The sequence below is a fragment of the Camarhynchus parvulus genome, chromosome 1A (assembly GCF_901933205.1).
Source record: "Camarhynchus parvulus chromosome 1A, STF_HiC, whole genome shotgun sequence".
In the NCBI taxonomy this organism is placed as follows: domain Eukaryota; kingdom Metazoa; phylum Chordata; class Aves; order Passeriformes; family Thraupidae; genus Camarhynchus; species Camarhynchus parvulus.
The window spans coordinates 17,875,780-17,897,585 of record NC_044586.1 but is presented as its reverse complement, the minus strand read 5'-3'; the positions used below and the strand labels follow the sequence as shown (position 1 = coordinate 17,897,585).

At 40.9% G+C, this 21,806-nt stretch overlaps 1 protein-coding gene across 5 annotated transcripts in view; it reads left to right on the top strand.

Annotated features, from left to right (window-relative positions):
- The first annotated feature begins 2,197 nt into the window (after positions 1-2,197).
- The window catches only part of MPPED1 (metallophosphoesterase domain containing 1), a 60,926-nt gene continuing 41,317 nt past the window's right edge, over positions 2,198-21,806 (top strand). Inside the window, exons 1-5 of one of the 5 annotated variants that reach the window (XM_030959522.1) lie at positions 2,198-2,282; positions 2,974-3,229; positions 11,037-11,109; positions 15,706-15,968; positions 20,926-21,107. In XM_030959522.1, the coding sequence (XP_030815382.1) occupies positions 15,817-15,968; positions 20,926-21,107 (334 nt within the window). In that variant the 5' untranslated portion in view covers positions 2,198-2,282; positions 2,974-3,229; positions 11,037-11,109; positions 15,706-15,816. Of the gene's footprint in view, positions 2,283-2,721; positions 3,230-11,036; positions 11,110-15,705; positions 15,969-20,925; positions 21,108-21,806 lie in introns of those variants that run through there. The other 4 variants (XM_030959523.1, XM_030959524.1, XM_030959521.1 and 1 more) reach the window with 4 other exon arrangements.

Here is a 21,806-nt window from a genome sequence, read left to right as displayed (position 1 = left end):
GCCTATTTTCCTCTGTCAATCTACAGCTAAACCCAAGTGTGAGAGGATAAGATCTTCTTTCTCTAAGATTGTCAAAGCCATGGCTACCAGAAGCCTCCAATTTAATTCCCCTTCTAGGGGCCATTATTTCACTTATTTCAGAAAATATTTTAAAATGCAAAGATACTTTTGAAATGCATCAAGCATTTTAAGATAGTTTTAATGAACGATTTTAAATGACCTCAAATAAATTTTAGTTGAATGTCAGTTTTCATACAAAGACAACTTGATGCAAATCATAAATAACTAAAAATGTCAAGTACTATTCACCATTTTGTAACAATAGAGGATAATAAATTAATTTTTAATAAAATATTTTAAACCTAAACCAGATGTATTTAATGTGTATAGATATGATGTTAACTCTATAGATACATTAACTCTCAGTAGAAAGAGAAAAATGGCCAGATCGTCTAATACTGACCAGCTGATTTCTGTTTACATGTTCACCAAAAAAGAAAAATCAATTTCTCTTACAAAAGACAACTAAAATTTAAGAAGTGAAAAGAAGATCTAAATTACCTCTATGAAATCTTTCTTATTGTTCTTTTAAGGAATAGTTGAAATTGAGGATTTTCATTTTTCTGTGAAAATTAAGGATTTGCATCCAGCCACCCTTGCCTCACCTGGAACATTTAATCAACAATTTTTAATATTAAAGACAAAAAAAAAGAACAATGCTTAGCACATTTTCTTCTTCTTTTTTTTTAAGTAGGAGTTTATTACTCATATTTCCCATGGGGAAACCACACAGCCTCAAGATTTCCAAAAAAAGGTGCCTGTAATTACTTTTCTAAGCTTGCATTCATGCATCTGAATAAGTGAATTGACTGTGAATATGTTCTGCAGCTTCTAATAGGTCCTAACCATTAGGCCGATCAAAAATTTCCCAAGCACATTTATATTGTTGCAAAACCGCTGACAGGTCAAAAAGCAAACTTTCAAGATAAATACGTATGTTTTGCCAGCAATGAAAGCTGTGGGGGAAGGTTTTCAGGTCCAGTTTTGGAGTTCTGAGCCTCTGCCCAGGGCACGGGAACTTCTCGTGGGGTCCCCCTGCCCCGGGCAGAGCCTGCGTGCGAGTTTGGCTCTGCTCGGTCACACAGGACCGTGAGTGGGGCTCGATGGCTTCTTTTCTCTCCTCCAAAACGCTTCCCAGGGCTCTCTGTTTCATCCTGACCTGGAAGAGATGTGGAAAGTACAATTATTCTGTCCAGAATGGGTATTTTCCAGCTCGGGATTTTCAGCCTGCTGTTTGATCAGCAGTAAGGCACCATGTGTACCCAACCCAGATGTAACTCCACTAATCGTTGCTCGATATCCAGCACGCTTTCTTGCCTAGCAGGCGATACGGGAACATGCGAGCAGGAATTAAATTTATTCTTGTAAGGATTTGAAATTTTTTCATTTGAGAAGCGCTCTGCAGTTGTGCAGTAAAACCCTTTACATGTAATTTGCCTCTCCTCAATGCATGCGTTTAACTCTCTTGCTCTCTACTGATAATATCATAGGAGTGCAATATTATATATTTATGATTCTACGACGGCCTGATTTCGAAGCCGAGGGAAGCTGTGCGTGCTCGGTGCCTCTGAGAAATACACCAGGCGCTGTCAGGGAAGGGACCTTTCCTCGGCCACCCCCGTGTCCCCCTGCATCCTGCCAGGACCGGACCTCCGGAGTCCCCCCGGCGCCCTTCTCGCCCACCACCACCTGCGCTGCCGAACGGACGGGCAGCGGCTCTCTTGGCCGCGGGGCGCTGCCCGGAGAGCCCCCCCGCAGCCCCGGCGCCAAACTTCCCCCTGACCGCCGCGAGAAGGAGGGGGACCAGCGGCACCGCCACCTCCCGAAAGGCCGGCGCGGAGTGTCCCGCCTGCCGACCGCACGCACACGCTCCCCGAGGATGCCGTGCCCCGGGCCGCGCAGCCTCCCCTCCCGCCGGAGGCGGCCCCGCGCCGCCCCCGCTGACCCGCGCCCGCGGCGGGAGGGGACAGCCCGCGCTCGCCGCAGCGCAGCCCGGCCGCGGGCACCGAGCTCCGGGGCCATGCAGCGCCGCGGCCCCGGCGCATCAGCGCTCCGGCCGGGCGGGGAGGAGGCAGGGCCGGTAGTGGGGGATTCCTGGCCCCCCAAAGGAGGTGGGGGAGGCGGGGGAGGGGAGGCGGGGGGGAGGGGAGGCTGAGCTCCCGGAGAAGGAGACGATCGCTCGCACAAAATCCTGCGTCCTCAAGCCAGCCCCGGCGGGCAAGGTACGTATCTGGGGAGCCCACCCGCCCCGCTGCCCCCGCAGGGATGGGGGTCGGGGCTGGGGTCCGGGCGGCCGCCCCGGGCGGGAGAATCGCACGCAGGGCCCGTTCCCGATGCGGGATCGGTGGAAGGCGGTGAGGTTCGACCGCCTCCCCCGGCTGGGGACCGAGGAGACGGGGGGGGGGATGGGTCCGCCTGTGTTGCCGTGCGAGGGTCTAAAGCCCCCCCAGCCGCACCCCCCACCTACCCACCCCCAAGCGCGTCAGGGTTTTGCTTCTCCCAACCAAGCTTCCCCTTGGCTTCTTAAAAAAAAAATATATATATATATATATACACACACACACACATATATATACACATAATATCTATGCCCCAAAGCTAGCGAGAGTGAGGCGGGCGAGAGGGGGGGAGCGAGGGGGGGGGGAAGGGCTTTTCTGAGGATCGGGAGAGAGGCGGAGGGAGAGGCGCCGGGAGCCTCGCAGCATTCCGTGCCCCGGCCCCGCGGCGCTGCTGCCGCCGGCCGTGCGGAGCGGCTGCGGAGCAAGGTAAGGGCTGGCACTGCGCTCCGGGGACCCTGCCTGCCCCTCCGGGGCTGCTCTCCCCGGCCGTGAGAGCGCTCGCTGGCGAGGGCAGAGCGGCCGCTGCCCCGCCGTGCCCCGCCGCCGCCCAGCCGCGAAGTTACTTTGTTCGCAGAGTTGCCGCGGAGGCCGGGCTGGGAGCCCCGGGCGCCCCGGCCGCTTGTCCCTCGCATCCCCCCGCCGTGCTCAGCGTCACCGGCCAGCACCGCCGAGGAAGCCCCCGTGGAAAAGCCGTGCGCGCCTTCCCCGATAGTCCCGTCGCACAGCCGGGGGAAGGGGTGATGGAAGAGGAAGAACTTCCCTTTGTCGTAGGAGAGGATTGAGTGACCTCCAAAGTTTCGTTCCGGGAGGAAACCGCTCGAATAAGTTTGGTAGGATTCATGCCGATTTGCATGTGATTTATTGCGCCGTTATTTGGTATCCAGCACGCTTAAAGCAGTATAACAGACCAAAAAGAAAGGTAAAAAGGTTGAGGACATTTAGATAGAGATTTCAGTTCTTTTCACTGCTTTCTTAGGATTAGCGTTTTCTATCTCGCACTTTCAGATGGGTAGTGTGGAATACATTTATAAATGGGTGTGCTTGTCCGTGGGTAACACTGAGGGTACAGATGGGAAACGTGAAGCAACTGGGCAGATTTTAAATGCTCCATCTTTTTGGCGGAAGATCAATAGTTGAAGATTCCTGCTTGCACAGTCTGTACCTTAACAATATTATCATTGAGAGATCTGCTGATAATGTATGGTATTGATAGCCATTGCAACTTCAGTTTAATGAATTTTGTGGTTAATTTAGACTAATGTAAAGGAGCTCCAGATATTCTGGATAAATTGATAACTAGGCATGATTATGAAAATTTGCAATTAGCTTGTGATGAAGTGAACTCTCAGTTTTTCTAAGGTAGTTATTTAAAATGCAAAGCTACATTTTAAAAGTGTATATCTGAAATCTGACTACCAAAAAATCATGCATCTTTTGAAAAGACCAGTTATGGAGTCATTGAAAAATGGCAATCTCTGTTGCACCTATTTGTAATAAACAGTTTCGTGATGCCAGACACTGTAAATTCTCTGGTAGCGTACTACAAAAATAGGGGGGTTACTAATTTCTATTTGTATATGAATTTTTTTGAAATTATTAAATGTAGTAGTTTTCCCTTGTATCATATGTCTGTGAACTGATTAATATTAGTTACTACCCATAAAATTTCAATGGTATGTTTAAACAGTTTTAGCTTGGCTCTTGGGATTTGTTTCATTGTCTCAAGCTATCTGAGACATAACACATCTTTAAAATTTCTTGCTTGTACACTATCCCCTCTATCACCTTTCTTCTCTTCCTGATCTCCTGTGGTATAATTCACAGCAAAGTAACTGCAGAGAATACCTGTATATGTTCGTGTGCAGTAAAATGCCCATTTTAAAGATACACAAATGTTCTTGGTGGACAGGAGCCATCCTCTCATGCCCTATATGAAAACCTTCTGGGCTGCTATTAACAAGAGACTTGCTTTGGTGTTAGTTTGTGATGCCAAACAACAAACATTAGAGAATGGAAAGATAAAGCTGGTGCTCTGATCTTTGTTTAAACAGGTCATGGTTTTTATTTAATGCTGCATGCTCATTATGGGAACTGTCAGCAGGAATGTAAAGCAGACTGGAGCTCTGATCTGGCATACATTCATAGATGACTCTGACATTGATGTTTCTGCTTCTTCACTTAATGGTTCATAGAATGTGGTGTAGTTTGTGGTCATATTTATTTAATTGAATGTACTATATGAAATCAGAACAAAACCTCAAGAATAATGTCCTACTAGGAACCAAACATGTTCAGATCTGCTGCCGCAGGTGCAGTCGTCTTGACCTGAAGAGTTACACTGAAGTGGACTTTTTTATTTAGTAGAACAAGTAAAAGTGTATAAAGAGATCATTGGTTTTTAAGTCAGCTTGAGGTCTGCCACTGAATTACAAGGAAGGAGACTCAAATCCCCTGAAACCAGGTAACTGCTTAGTCAATTACCCAGTCAGTTTCTTGTTTACAGACATATGGAAACAATATGAAATAGTAATTAGAAAGTGCATTCATAATTGAGAATTTTAATGCTTTTCATCTATGAGGACATATTTCATTTATGGTTAATAAACATAATACAAATAATTCAGTGCAGTCCATTTGATCCTTGCTGAATTTTGTTTTGAAGAATTCATACGGGATGTGCAAGGTAAGCTGAAGGAAGAGCCTTTTCACATGTTCAGTTACATGAAGGAATATTAGAATATCGCAACATACAATATGAGCTTTCAAAATAAGACTCAGTGTAGCCCTGGAAACTTTAATTTGGGTGTTCTGGATCATACATTGGTTTGGGTTCTGTCATCATTTTCCATAGGTCAGTTTCATCTGTCTGCGAGGAAGGTTTCTAATTATTATTTCTAACTTAAAACCTTCATTTTAAATCCTGGCTATTCTAGGTTATATTTCAAAATATAAGCAAGGTTGGTTAATGTAAGACAGTTCTTTAAGGTCGCTGGATTGTTATCCTTTAACTTCCCATTAGAAAATCATCTTTTCAGTCAATGTAATTACAAATAAAATAGCATGAGAATGTGATGCTCAGGCAAGGTTGCAGAGTGACAGCCCCTGATAAGATCCATTGTAAAAAGTGGTATTGCTGTTGCAGTACTGGCTGTTTCCGTGCTTCTGCAGCAACCACCTCTGGAGTCTAAACAGTTCATTCCTGGGTGCTGCTCACTGCTTGACCTCATTGTTGAGACTGTCAACAAGTGTGGCAGTTTTGCCATGCTTTGCCTAGGCAGTGAGAATTGTATTAGGATCAACAATTAGCCATCATGTTATATATGAGGCAACTTGCCGTCATAACGGATTTGGAATTCATTATAGTAACCTAAACACAAAATGCTTAGCATCTTCCATTCAGTCACAATTTAATATGCTATGATTTACTATGGGAGTAAAGGTTGAGTTCATAATATCATTTAAATACGCTGTATTCTGTGTCAGACTAATCACAGTGCAGTAAGGGCTTGTCTTTACTGATTGAGAGGTGCAATGCAGAAACACATTTCAACTGCAAGCATTAGCCCTCACTTGTTACATATGTCTAATTTGTACATTTCTGCTAAAACCAAGAGTGTATCACTTTTCTTTGCAAGCTCACTTTTTATGTGGTGTATCCTCTTCACCTTTTAAATTGAATTCCTCTGTCATGCAGTCAGCCCAGCTTCCCTTATGGCATCTAGGGTCTTGTCACTGAACCAAAGACTGAAGCCAGCAGAGCAGCTGCACAAGTGGCATATGAAGGAGGAGATGGTGACTGATATTTTTGATTGTTTTTTCCATGTTTTCCTAATTGGCTGTTTTGCACAAGCCTCCTTTTTTGCCTGCTCTCGGAATTGCATGACTGCGCTTGATGCGCTGTGGAACTCCAGCACCCTGCACGCCACTTGATTCCTTATCACCTTTTCCCTCCTCTCACTGACTCTTATCAGATCCCATCTTCTTCCCACTTCTGTCTTTTGTGATGCTAATCTTGCATTATTTTTTCATAAAAGAAAACTGAAGGAACACAGTGTGCTGCCATTGCACCGATAATTCATGTGCTACGTTGTTTTCCTCCCATATCCTTTGTTGAGTTTCTGGAGGCTGTAATCTGGGGCAGAGACTGTTTTATTGTAGAGCTGTATCCAGCTTCATTTGCTGCTGGATTTCACCTGGTCTGTGGACACTCAGAATGTATTCATAAAAGGATTATTTTGGCTTTGTGGGACAGCCTTTCTTCTGGTTCTTTGGTAGAAAAGCAAAACATTTCTACTTGGAGGTTTTCTATACTGTATCGCTGTTCTGAGTTTTGTCCCTCAACACTGTGTCCCTAATATGAGAGGATTTTGGTAAAAGTTTAAGACACCTTGCCTGTAGTGGGGATGGGGTAGATTAGAGTTTAGCTACTGACAGAGATTAACTGGCTTGTACCTTCAGCAAGAATGACAATAAATGTCAATTTCAACACGTATTAGTGGAAACCTCAGGTTTGTCAACATCATAAAAATGTTCCGATTTCACCATGTCGATCAAATAAAACAGAAGGGAAAAGAAACAAAAATGTACAGTGAGTTTGTTTCAGAATTTGGTTATTTTCCTCACAGATATTTTTACATTTTGATCTCCACTTACTTTCCATCTCTAAACTGTGTAGTTTTATTTTAGCATTTTTTTCTGTGTCCCATGAAAATCTTTTCACCAGTGCAACTAAAATTTTTCATGTGAGTGTTTCAAGCAGCCAGTGAATCAGCTGATGGGCAGTGCATAGTTCAGGGGCAGCCTTTCTTTATCTCATGTGGACCATGTAGGGGGGCTCTTTGTGGACATGACTTCAGGGTAGAAGTGGTTGTTGACTGTTTTTTCCTTACATCAGTCCTGGAGGCAATACCTGGAAAAATAAAGGTAACAATCCCAGTGACTCCCTCCCTGAACATGAATCAGATGACATGAAGGGTTTCAGTGGGATAGATGCAGCTAAATGAGAGAGAAGTGGAAACAGCAGAAGTAATATGACAGCATAGTAAATTTTCAAAGTTTTATGTGTAAGAGAAAAAAATGTAGCTGTGAAGGATTTGCTTGTTTAATTTTCTAATTTATCTCCAGGTCTTACTAGAAAAAGAGACACTGATGTCAGAAGTAGTATCACTATAAATATATTTGTATGTGAGCTGTGTTCTACATCCCACCTTTGACATGTGTGCTGGTACTTTGGCATTTCATTCATCTTGAACTACAGGGATGGATGGGCCACTTCTCTTTTGTGCTCTTGTCCTTTCAAGAGTTGTTAGCATCAGATTTCTTTCTGAAATCAGATGAGAATATTGGCAGTAGAAATGAATCCACAGCCAAGCAGGGCTGCTGCACGAAAAGGGAAGAGCCTGTCAATTTATTACACACAAATTCCACTGAAAGCAATTTGGATAAAGTCAGTGTCGCAGGCAAGTGGCTTTCACCCAGCAGGGCTTGTACTAGGCTAGGAAATGAGGATGTGGCCAGTTGTCACAAAAGAGTAAAGAAAAAGGACATTCTTCAATTTAAAATTAAACCAAACTGTGTCTTAAATATGTTTCAGTACTTAGTCTTCTTCTCAGTAAATAATATTTTGAAAGATTCAGGAGTAGATGACATGCCCAAATTGCAAACTGAAATGTAGAATCAAACCCCCACAACCCTAATTTATTTCTGTTGGAATGTCCATTTTTTGTAATTTCCTGCATAACTTGTATTTTTAGCTATTTTCCTTTAGAATGAGTATTCTCATTTGGGGACTTCTAATTTTTCCTGAATGAATATATACACATGGTTTACAGTAACATAGCAGATTATATATTACTGCCAGAGACTCAGGCAAAAGTGAGAAATTATTTTTGTGGCTCTTAGATATTTATTTAAAATTTCCTTCCCTAGAGGTAATTACTTACATAGATTATCTACCTCTGCAGGTAGTTTTAGATAACTAAAGGTAATATTGAGTGAAAATATTATATTTTTCAGGAAAAACTATTGGTTTTACTTAAAAAAGTATCCATTTAAATATTTCATTGAAATATTACAATGTTTTTATACATTCAGTCACTATTGTATGTAGGATTACAATAATGCATTTAGCCTTGACAAATATTCAGTCTATTTGTAAATTTTAGACCACTACACTATCTAAAATATATTTCATATAAAGTAAAGCAGAATTTTAAGATGGAAACAAAGCAATATTATTAGGTTTTGTTGATTTTTCAAATTGAATAAATGAACAGTTTATTTGTACGGATGAGAAATTGATTCAGAAAATGATACTGCTAATGAGCCAAAACAAAACTAAATTTTCATAAATACAATATTCATTTACTGTATAGTTTTGGGAACTAAGTAGGAAAATGAGAAAAAGTAATTAAAAATCATATGATCATTCAAAATAAGACTGACAAAGAAGGTTTCTAAGTGGTAACTGCTTTAAATAAATACAGGATTGGATTTCTTAGGTAAATGTGCCATTTTTGTATTTTCTGAACTCAGTGTCTATATCCTTTCCTGGATGCATTGTCAGAACTTTGGTGTGCTGTAGGTACAGTATATTTTTGGATGAAACTTCATAGAAGTGGATGTTACCACATAGTCCCCAAACCCAAATAATTTATCTCATTTTGTACTTGCTGTGTCCATATATCTTTTTATTACAGTTAAAGCTCACAAGTATGTTCGTGTTCTTTATAAAGAAAATAATGAGAGAAATGTGCAATATTTATGTTCTAGAGCAAAGGAAGTAACTAATTTGAAGAAAAAAAATTTGGTCAATAGTTTTCTCATACTGTATGTGACAGGTCATTATAACCTGCAAAGGAGAGCAATGATGTGCATTTTAGAATGGTGAGAAATAACTTGGGGGATTTCGTTGCCCGCTTTTTTTCCTAATGCAGGTTAAGGTGGTTGGAATTATAGAGAAATAAGAGGTCTGTTTAAGTCACTGGGGTTTTTTTCCCCATGTTAGAAATGAGATTGCTCAGTGCCCTGCAGATCTGCAGTTAACAAATATGTGAGATATATGATGAGGCACTGAAGTATTCATTGATATGTGAAATATGAGACTCTAAACAGATGAGGACAAATAGAGTAGGGTTTTGAGGCTTACAGGTAATTCAGAATTACGTTCCCTGGTTTTGCTTATGTGGATGGAAATAGCTATGACTTCCAGGGAAAAGACAGAGTCACAGAACTGAGTATTATTTGACTGATAACAGTTATCAAATTTAGATTTGCTGGCACAGAAAACCACCTCAGGTGTTTTCTAAAAGGGCCTAGAAGTGAATTTAGTTTTGTTTATTTTTTTTAATGCAATGGGAAATGTTCCTCAGACAAATCCTATTAATTTAGGAAGCCTAATGATTCCATCAGTCGAAGTGTGCATGATCAAACTTAAAATCCTCAAGTGTCTCCATGACATTTGACTGTGCTTCCTTCCCTTTAAACTCCTCATTTGTCAGGTGAGCACACCAGGCTGCCAGGGGGAGGCTCAGTGGTTTTGCTTTCCCAGGACCTGCATGCTGTTTCAGAAGATGAAGAGGAGGAAGAGGAAAGTGTATCTCTCTGGAAAGATTTTAACAGCAGTGTGATTTCCCTGGCTCATCCTTTCCCGCAGAAGAATGCCTTTTTAGGATTATTTCAATATTCATTTTCCGGTGGCAGAACTGAAGATAGCAGACTGATTCCATTGATTGGCCTCTATCTGAACTGTGTGAAATGGGTATTTTAGCAAAAACCCTTAGTATTTTCAGCTTAAGTAAGCTTAGTATTTCTCAGAGTAAGTGGTTGCTTTTCTGGTCTCAGTATGTTCACTTACTGGTGGTCAGTTTGTAACAAGCATTTTCAGGAGTTAAAGCTAAAGCAGGAATTTGTGATGGTGGAGCTCGTTATTGCAAAAATTTTGCTATGACAATTGTCGTGACTTTGGAGGTTTAAATAAAGGGTCCACTTCCCCATGTAAGGGATGATATGTCAGTTTATGAGGGGCACTCAAGTATAGGGAAGACCTGGGCGCTTGTAAAAGCTCTTGAAAGAGTTTCTGGTTAGCAGTGTCCAAGATTTGCATGAGAAGCAAGTGTGTCACCGTGTAGTCTATCACAAACTCTCATGCTCCTCTTTAAGGTGCTTTCCTGCTCTTGTCTTTCTGCCTTTTTTCTTCTTTTTTTTTTGGTTTTTTTTTTTTTGGGTTTTTTTTTTTTTTTTTTTTTTTTTTTTTGTTTTGTTTTTGTTTTTTTTGATACATTTTGTGCTTTCATTGCCTCCCCAGATATCAGCTTGAGAGTCTGGCTGAGCAAAATGAACCTGTTTTCTGTAGCTGCCTCTTTGCCCCTGACCTTGGTACTGCCTAGAGTTCCAGCATTCTCTTCTTTCTTTGTCTCACTGGTGGTGGAAAATCTGGCAACTACCCCTGTTCAGCTTCTCGCTGCGATGTGCTACAGTCACATTGTGCTTCTTGACCTTCAGATGTTTGCAACTTAGCAAAGTTCAATCCTCAACAGAGAACACCTTTTTAGTTTTCTCCCAATTACTGACTTTTAAAAATCATTCTTAAAATTATTGTAATCAATATTTTATCTTGGTTTCTAATTATTATTTCAGTGACATCTGCTTGATCCATGTAGCTTCAAGTCTGGATTCACATTGTGGACTGCAGGAATTATTTTCAAGAAGTGTAAGTGGTGTTTTTAGACTTGAGACAAAGGGTGGATGATGGAGAGAACAGTGGGGCAGTGGAGTGAGATTTGGCAAGAGACAGTGGTCATGAGAGTGAACCTAGAATAAAGCAAAATATGTGAGTGGAGAAGTGAGATCAAAATAAAACATTGGCTTGAAATGAAAAAGAAAAGATAAATAGGATGTATAAAAAGGCTGGGAAGTTCATGTAGATGGGGAAATATTTATGCTGGTGAGATATAACAGCAGAAATTTCAGGCTGAAAAACTAAAAAATAAATCTTAATACAAAGATTTATTTGAGGACTTCCTAAAATACTTAAATATATCTGAGTAGTCCTAGCTGCCTAGTCCAGTAATTCTTTCGGAGAGGTGTTTCAGTCCTCACAGTTTTTGTCCTGATGTGGAGCCTTCTGAAGGCTGGAGCAGTGTCCATTGCACACAGTGGACTTTGGGGCCCATTTGAACACACGCTGGAGAAAACAGCAGGAAATTAATGTACAGAGAACATTCCTGCCTTCTGTAAGAAGATGGCTTAGCTGATTTAATAGCTTTTTCTCAGTCTGTGATTCCAACAGCCAGGTTTGTGATATTTATTTTAGTATTCATGTTCTTGCAGTCCTTTTTACATTTCTCTGTTTTTCCCTGGCAGACATCCCGCAGCTCCATAAGTCTGGGGGAAGAGGATGGTTAGCATGTTGTTGCTGTGGGGATTTGAGTCTTAACTCTCTGTGTTGTTAATGCTGGGCATATAATTTTAAAACTTGCATTCTGCAGAAGCAGATAATTATTTCCCTGCTGCATTTTATACTGTGGTTTGGGAAAGGAATACATTTCAGAATATTAAAAGAAAGGAAAAGTTACAATTTGGGGAACTATTGGAAATGGAAAGAGAAAGAGGGGAGTAATGGGTGTCAGTCTGGTTATCAGTCAAGCTGGAAGGAGACAGCTTGTTCTGTCGAACACCAAGAATGTCAGTAGTCAGCCAATCACTTATGCAGGAAGAAAACCATAGACTGAAAGGTAAGGTTCGAAGACATCTGTGTATGTTTCTGAAATGAGCTTGAAATCAGCTTGATACTGAATTATCGGCTTGATACTGAATTATGCTTACTGATCCTGTGTGTTACATAGATGATTTCTGTTTAGCACAGGGCATTCAGGGCGTTTCAATGTCTGCTGTTCTTTTTTTTTTTTTCCTTTTTTTTAAAAGATCTTTCCTTTCCTTTTTCCTTTTTCCTTTTTCCTTTTTCCTTTTTCCTTTTTCCTTCTTCCTTCTTCCTTTTTCCTTTTTCTTTCTCCTTTTTCCTTCTTCCTTCTTCCTTTTTCCTTCTTCCTTCTTCCTTTTTCCTTTTTCTTTCTCCTTTTTCCTTTTTCCTTTTTCCTTTTTCCTTTTTCCTTTTTCCTTTTTCCTTTTTCCTTTCTCCTTTCTCCTCTCCTCTCCTCTCCTCTCCTCTCCTCTCCTCTCCTCTCCTCTCCTCTCCTCTCCTCTCCTCTCCTCTCCTCTCCTCTCCCCAGAACTTCCCTTTCCAAGTTGTTTTTATGGTTTTTATGTGTCCAGGATTGGTCCTGAGTGACTGTCACTGAGCAGAAGACTCAATATACTGTTGCATTTTTCCCTTCCCTTCCCTTCCCTTCCCTTCCCTTCCCTTCCCTTCCCTTCCCTTCCCTTCCTTCCCTTCCCTTCCCTTCCCTTCCCTTCCCTTCCCTTTCCCTTCCCTTCCCTTCCCTTCCTTCCTTCCCTTCCCTTCCCTTCCCTTCCCTTCCCTTCCCTTCCCTTCCCTTCCCTTCCCTTCCCTTCCCTTCCCTTCCCTTCCCTTCCCTTCCCTTCCCTTCCCTTCCCTTCCCTTCCCTTCTTTTTTTTTTGTTTTTTTTTTTGTTTGTTTGTTTGTGGGTTTTTTTTGTTTGTTTGTTTGTTTTTTGTTTTGCATCAAAGGAAACAGGTTGCCTTCCCATTTTTCACCTGTATATAGAATGAACTTTTTGCTGGGTGCTTGCTGCCATTCTCTCAGGCTGGCCAAATGGTGTGTGGTTCACTCACTTTCCCGTGGGCAAGGGTGGATTCCCTGCTTAAAAGAGCTCTTCAGCACTAAGGGTGTGTCGAGCAGTGTACTGGATGTTTTTCTGTTCCCAAACAAATTTGTCTTTTGAGTTAGATTGTGTTGGTACGTGCTATTCCGCTAACCCAGAAAGAGGAAGAGAGCCCAAGGGTGGATATTGGGGTACATGCACGTTTATCTGCTGTTTCTGGAGCAGACTTGACATCTGACTTGTGACAAGCTGTAAAGGACAGAAGCCAAAGAGGAGACTGACAGAAGCTGTTACCTCAGCTGCTGTGAGCTCCTGAGAGCTTCCCAAGGCTAAAGGGACATTCTGGGTCCCTAGGGCAGTGCCTTAACTCCTTTGAAACCCCGGTTCAGTTGTGTGTAAAGTGGGCGCAATCCCCAAATTGTAAACAAAAGGCTGTGTTTTTCAGGTAGTTTGAAATCCTTATGTGGAGGTGTGGAATCATAAATTATTTCTCTTACTGGAGAATATTTCTAGAGGTCACCAGTTCTAATAGTTTCTTTCAACCAGAAGTAGGTTCACTTAGAACAGTTTGCCCCCTATAAAATCTCTGACCTTGACTATTCAAACTTTACAAATGCATCATTTAATACAGGAAGCTCCTTAGGGAAGGTTCTTCACATCTGCTGTCATAATTTCTTATTTCCTAAATGCAGCAATTTATACTTGATTATTCTTACAAGGATCGTGCCTCCCTTCCCTCCCCCTGCTCTGGCACATTCCTTTGTGCTGCTGCTTCTTCTGTAGCCTGAACTCAGCGTCTGAAAGTGTTTGAAATCCCAAATTTTCTTTGTTGTTATTCTAGCATTTCCTTACCACTCCGTTTTAGGGGAGGGCATGTAGGAATCTGCTCCTTTATTCTGAGGCTGTTTTGCTGTGGCTTGTTAGTGACAGCAAGTTGTCATCATCTTTCAGCCATTCAGCCAGTAACAAAAACCAAGCTGAATCTTTCATTTTGGCTTCCTGAGAACAAGATTTTCCCAAACAAAAATACTCTGCCACTTCTTGGAGCACTTAACATCTGCAGTAGTTAAGCAGAGGGCTGCAGCCCAGATTTTTAAAGATGCTTAAGTGCTTTACTGCCACTAAACTGAATTGGACCTAAGTACTTGTAAATAGCTTTAAAAATCTGAGTGACTCCCTCATCCATCACTCTCGGCAGTGGTCCCTTCAGAATGGCAGAAAGGCACATCAGCCTGGTCACAGAAAATATTTCTAGTCCTGCTCTCCAAAACTCTGCATATTAACTGAATTGTTGCATTCTAGCATGGCTTTTCATGAAATACGTCTTTGAATCAGATTGCTTGTATTCCCTAGAAGAAAAGAGCCCCTGCTTACATGAAAGTCAATATTTAAGTCAGACAACTTTTAAAAAGGATGCAAAGTTATACTGTAAAAATACCCACCTTTATAGCTTATAATCCATTTTTTATTAAAACTGGGAAATAAGAGTAAAATTCTCATTTAAATTACTTTCTGCTGTTTCTAGGGGATACTCTTTGCATTCCAGTTAGTTTCACATTGTTCTTCCCCTACCCTATTATGGTACTGCTGTTCTAGAGTTGCATAACCTTCGGGGAAAAATTTATTCCCAAACATAAAACCTGTATGGATTTTACATTTTTTTAATATTTAGTAACTTTTAACTGTGTGTTAGCCTTGGAGTCACTCTGTTTTCCTGTGAATTCAGAATGCTGGGCTAGTACTGACTGGAAATTATTTGAAGAGGGGAACCTTTCCTATATATGTCCTTCACTCAAGGAGTTGTGTGCTCAAGGAGTTCCTTCAGTGATGCTATAAAACCAGGATCGAGTGCACAGAAAGCCATTCACTCTTCTGTTGATGTAAAGAACAGGCACTTGCAATGCTTCTTGCTAATGTCACAGACTTTGAGAAAATTTAGTTAAACCAATTCCTGTTCAATTTACTTGCGTTTGAGTTGTGCATAGTCATGTATTCCATTTCAGGTTTGGTGGGGGTTTTCTGAGGGAGGATAGGGAATAAAGCTTCATCAGTTCTTTGAAAAAAAAAAGAATGTAAACGATTTTGTTGGAAAAACATTGTGATTTGATGTGGCTTGGACTTATCTTTTGGGTTTGGATTGAAAGTCTGAAATACTTGAGCTATGTTCTTATTATAAATGAATGAGCCAATTTGATTAATAAGGAGAATTTATTCAATAATTAAAATACAATCGTAAAAAGGCCACAAGCAAAGATCAGATTGGTGCTGAACCAGGCTAACAGGTCGGGTGCAACAGGGGGGCTACTATGGCTCCTCTCCTCTGTGCATCACGGAGAGACAGCTCTCACAAAGTCTTTTTTATACATTTCTAAGCGTAGCGAGTTTACTTTCACTCCATGCTTCCCACCCCTAATTAAAGTGCATTCACCAGGTTGCTGACTAGAGAAGTTTGTGTACTTTGAGCAGTCTGTCTTTGTCCGCCTGCCTTCCCCTCCCGTTGCACAAAGCAATTGTGAGCAGAGGAAGTTCCCGACAGTCACGCTGCATGTCTCCCTGTGCCGCAGGTGTTTGGAAGGGCAGCGTGCTGGCCGGGCTGGGGGCTGCCATGGTGCTGGCCCCTGCAGCAGGGAGATAGCAGAGATGGCGGCCTGAGGGTGCCGGCCCCGCGCGCAGACATGGCCTTCGCCCAGTCCCACATCATGGCAGCCAGGAGGCACCAGCACAGCCGGCTCATCATCGAGGTGGATGAGTACAGCTCCAACCCCACACAGGCTTTCACGTTCTACAACATTAACCAGGGACGCTTCCAGCCCCCGCATGTGCAAATGTAAGTATTATAGTGCTGTTATTGCTCCGGCACAGCCTTCGGAATGGTTATTGCCTTGTCGATGTGGTATTCCATGGACCAGTCACAAAGAATTCAAGGAACGCTGTTTTTGCCGCCTTTCTAATATTTACTATAATGACAAGAAATCAGTCCATTTGAAAAGTACTTTGTTAAAAGATGGGAGAAAGATTCCCTCACCGGTGTAAGTGTAATACATAGTACTTAGGTATTGAAAAGAGAAATAAAAAACAAGCAGTGGCAATAAAACACGCGATGATACAAGGATGATACTTTCTGCAATCTTAATAACTAACGTTTGTTTGCTTTGTGCACTTGCATATTGATGTACATGGTTGCTGAAAATACCAAGCCTGGATCTGTACAGCATGCATTCTGTTTGGTTAGTTATATTACAGCTGCATACAAGGGAAAAATCATATAAATACATAAAATACTGTGGGCACCCATCCGAAAACTTACTTTCCAAAAGTGCCAAGTGCTTAAAGAGTAATTAAAATAATGTGTTTGTTTCTGACTTCTTATATAATGACAACATCAGTAAAATTAACTGCTCTAGATGATTTACTTGTAACGTAAAATGGAGAATTATAATTACGAAATGAAACCTGCCATAAAGTTTAAAGCCAGAAGGAAGAGCAAAACAGTAAAGCTATTACAAATAAATTAAGTATAAAATTCTACTGTAAAATATTTTTATAGGGAATGAAAATGTCTGCACCATTTTATTGTGTATATTAAAGAGAGAAGCAGCCTTATCTTTAGATCAGATGGCTGGTTTTCATTTTTTAAAGAGAACCCTTTTCCTTTAGGAAGACTGAACAAATAGTCACCTAATTTACATTTTTCGTATTTAATGTGATTTGATAACTTAAAAGTGTAGGTCATGATTCCTGCAGTTAAAAAGCTCAGCACTTGTGCCTGGTTGAATGCTGTGTGTCTATTTAATGAATGCTTTTTGGCATAAATTAGATTATATAAAAAAAATCTGATGACTAACATGTATATCAAGATGGTGAGCAAACACTTGATTTTTGGGGGCAGTATATTATGGTCTGTGTTGGGGTTTTTTAGATCTTACTGAAATGCAAACAGTAAAATGAGTTGAGTGTTAGCACTGGGAAACATCTTTTGTTTATAGAGCTGGCAAATGGTAGAAAAAGTACAAACAAACAAATGTGGGTTCTGAAATACTTTTACAAATGAAAATGCCAAATGCAGGTTGCCTAATTTGTTGAGGTTTAGCTCTTCTTTGTGAATATTCAGACAACTCCTGGGCACTCAGAAATCTGTTTCCTGATCTGAAAAGCTAAATGTTTTTTACTGGGCTGAAGAAAGTTATTTATTAGTATTTACTTGGCTCTCAACAATATGCTGCTTAAACTTCTAACCAGTAAGAAATCGTGGTATTGGAGGCTTAGGCAGTCAACTACATGATCGAAACCCAGCACCCAAGCAAGGAGTTGAAAATAAGATATCCTTAGAAAATAGTTCCTCAGAAGAGTTTAGCAATCTCTCATGAATGATTAATAGTATTGAAGAAGCTTGTGCAAATAGAAAAACAGGCCAAATCAATTGAAACATGTACCACAATCTGACCTACTCTTTCTCTTTGTACAGAAATAGTAAATAATGTTTCTGAATACCAGCAGGATTGCTTTTTCTTCTTACCAGTGAACAGAATAGTAACAAAGAAGGGAAAAGTAGACATAAAAAGGGTGACAAAAGCACCTTTTATTCACATGATTGTTGTGGGTGAAATCCTAGCCCTGCTTCTGTGCATGCAAGTTTTGTCCTTAACTTCAGGGAGGCGAAGGCTTTGTGCATGGTTCAGAATACCTCCATTAGTGATGTTGCAGACAATCAGCAACATTTATACAGACCTGTTAACATCTGCACTCTCAGGGTGAGGGGGAGCAGAGGGTTGTATGCTCCTTTTCTTCTGCTCTTCCTTGGTCCTCTGTGCAGGTTTGGATTTCTTATTTGATGTTTTAGCTCCCAGAACATGCTGACAGCCCTTTCTAGACCTGTCGTAGTCTGGCATCCCTGTGCTTGTGAGATGACTGGGTTGCCTCTGACAAGAAGGATGGTAAATTCTGCCAGTGTTTTCAAGTCCATCAGTCATTTCTGGAAAGTGCCTGTCTCACTCCTTCCTGAAGTACTGAAGTCTAGTGTATAAACTAACCTCTAGAAGTGTTTTTGCTCTAAGATGTTCCAACTTCACTTTTCAGTTTCTCTGCAAGTTTTCCTACTGATCTAAAGAAAAACAAAAGCATTTGCACAAAAATAATCAGCAGATCTGTATTCCTCTGCTCATGCTGCAAGCTGCGCATTGGGTGTTGGTGTGACAGCTGCTGTGGGAATGCGTTACACAAGAATATGGGGATTGAGCCTTCAGAAATTATTTCCAGTAATACAACTTAGATGAGTTTGTGAAACTTGACATATGCTTTTACCTATATATGGTCTCAGTGCATGCATATCACTTCAACATGAGAAATCTGCATCTCATTTATTTGGGTGGGTTTTTTTATATTGATGCCTTTTCCCCACGAAAATTCTCTGGCTTATTGCAGAGAATTTAAAAGTTACACATACCTCAGCAACCAGGAAAATGCTGTCCGCACCTTCCCCATCCCCATCCAAAGCATGTGCATTATGGGCTGCATGGGGTTGCCATGGTAAGTCTGCTGTTCTTTCCACACAGCTTCCTATGTGAAACATACACTGCTCCCTAACACCCGGCTCGCTGCTGTGATGAGCTTTAAAAGATTTCTGAAGGAGAAGCTATACCTGATTTAAAGGCTACCTTACCATGAAAAGTCAAAGAGTGGTGTTTTAGACCAGTCCATATCCTTCCGTTTGCCAAGGCAACATCCGTGATTTAAAGCTGGCTCAGTAATGCCATCTGTAACTCGCTTTGGGAAGTGTTGGGCAGGGAGAGCAATAATTCAGTTTACTGCACTGGTGTTTAATTCTTTTAGCTTGAAAAGCTACAGTGATAGCCAAGGTCAGCCTCTCATCATTTTTATCCAACCATCCTGGTTCATTTTGTGAACTGACTGCATCATCCTTCACCCAGCTCCCACCTGAGGGCAAATCCTCTCCTCCCAGTCTGAGCCCCACCATTCACCATGCACATCCCTCTGCACTCCTGCTGCCTCCCCTGGAGCTTGCCCCGTGCAGCTTTCTCCTCCTCCAAAACAGAGACATTTTTAACATCTCAGCTCCTTTCCTTCATCTGCCCTTCCCCAAGTGCCCTACACAAGGAGTTTCCAGCTGCTTGGAGTCCAAGCACTGCACTCTTTGCCACCCAAATTTTGGAGTTCCCACTACATCCCTGCTTACATATGTCCCTGGCATGTAGTTCATCAGGTGGGATCTGATCACAGCTGGGTTTACCCCTCAGCTCATATTCAGCTACTTTCTGCTCAAAACCTGAACTTCAGAAAGACAGCCCTAAGGTGTTTGTACAAAAAGGCTGCTCCTCCAGTTTTGCTATAAAAACCCCCAATATTTCTTCTTCCTATGTGGCAAAGATGGGTACAAAATAATTGGTTCAAACTCTGGTTTTGTAGTTACATTGTAGAAAATGCTAAGACCTTTTTCTGTATTTAACAAGATTTCAATGTTTTAGATTTGTTCCTCACCCTATCACTTATCCTGTGAAGTTGTCAAAACCACCTCAGTTTATCTGCCTATAAATTTCATAGATTTTTTGACACAGAGAAAAGGTTGAGTGATTAAAGATTATTATCTTACACCTTTTAAGCACTAAAATGCTTTTTGAAAATTTACCTAGTAAACAGAAGTAGTATTATTAAAAGCAAAGATCTCTATAAGTTTTTCCCCTGAGTTTGTTTATGTAAAAGTAAGCTCCTGAATTAAAGCACAACCAGCAAGGCATAGAAATATGTACTGTATACTGCAACAGTGAGCAAAACTAATTTTATTTGTTCTTTCAAAAGAAATGTTGTAAAAGTACAATAGTTCATAACATTTCTGTATATCTCTCTGGTTTCTAGTGACGTCAATATAACTCTTGCATCTCTTGCTTTTTAATTTTTTTTCCACCAGAATTCCCTAACTGGAGTGGCAGATACAGTATAGCTGCATATACATAGATTTTCTTCTATGTATTCAAACAAAATATGGATTGAGGTTAAAAAGATTGATTTAAAAACAAGTATTCTTTCTATGACAGAGGGGTGTTCTCTGATTTCCTCTTGTAAAATATAAGTGAGTCTCATCAAACGGGGTCAGATCTTCTAGTTTCTTCAGTTTTGAATGTAGAGATTGGGTTCTCAACAATGCAGCCTCACCCCTCACAGCATCTGATTTCATTTAGTGTAATTAAGCCCAGAAAGTCGTCACTTTGTCCTGACAATAGTCAGGCTTTAACATACATTTACAGCTGTTAGGAGAGTTTTTATGTTGCTTTGCATTAACACACTGAAACATATCTCCAAAATGTGTTAATTAAATTTGCTCAAATTGAGTAACTTGCAGAAAAGAAGTTATAATTAGGGGGAAAAAAAGCATCTAAATGTATTTATGTATCTAAAATAAATCTTCTTCCTGTGTACAGTGTAATCATATTTAAACAATGAAATGGGATAATACTTTTCCTTTGAAAATGGCAATACCTTTGATTTATTTGTATTTGTGTCAGAGTTACTGCCATAGTCCAATCTCTTTTCCTTAATCTCTTTAAATTAATCTATCTACCCAACAAATACTGCAAATGTTGTGATGTGAACATCAAGAATTTTTACACCTCCCATTAGTGTTAGGTTTGTTTTAACAAATCCTTCCATCAGGCAGATTTAGAAGTCTGTGTACTCTTTTGTAAAGGTAAAAAAGTAGTGTCAGAATTGCAAAGCAGACACTAAGGAGTAGGTAAATACTTTATAACCTTGTTATGATGCATTTCCTGCAGGGTTGATCCGGTGCCCCATGACGCTCCGAAGCCTCCAGGATACACGCGATTTGTCTGTATTTCTGATACTCACTCAAGAACTGATCCCATCCAAATGCCATATGGAGATGTGCTAATACATGCTGGTGATTTTACTGAGCTGGGGCTTCCTAGCGAAGTAAAAAAATTCAACGAGTGGCTAGGTAGGTATTGAATTCTGTGTGGATTCGACAGTAAATTTGTTTACTGATTGCATCTGCCCCTTCTGCCTCCCAGTTAAAAACCATCACACACTCAGAAATCATGAATATTAATTTGACTTTTAAATTTGAATGGCAGTGAGCGGGAATCAGATTTTTTTTTCTTAGATTCAACAAATATTTTTGCATTTTTCCAACTGAGCAAATAGGATTTGTGAGACTATTCATCTGTTCTGCCTTCACACTCTCAAGTGTACATTAAGCAACTTCTTGGTGTTAGCAACAATTGAAGTCAGGAGGCTTTAATGATTTACATAAAACCTCTTGCATACATTGTTACAGCTTTGCTGCCTCCCCTAAAAAGTTGTTGTGACTGAAAACATTTTTCTGTTTAACCCCAGAGGGCTCATAGGTTTGAGGGTTTTTTTTATATCTGAGGCTCAGCTGTGCCACAGAGATGAATTCTGAACAAAGCAAACCCTGTGTGCCTGTGGTTGCTGCCTTGGATATAGCAGACCAGATGTAGATGCCTTCTGTAGGCAACTTTTGGCATTGCTAACTGAAATTCTGTTCCACTGGGCAAGAGAGTGATGATTTACATGTGCTTCTGCAATGTTTTGTATATGCTAAAAAGAAAAAAAAATTAAAATTGGAAAGCATGCACTGTATCCAGACAAAAACCCTCATCAGTGCTGTTCTTGC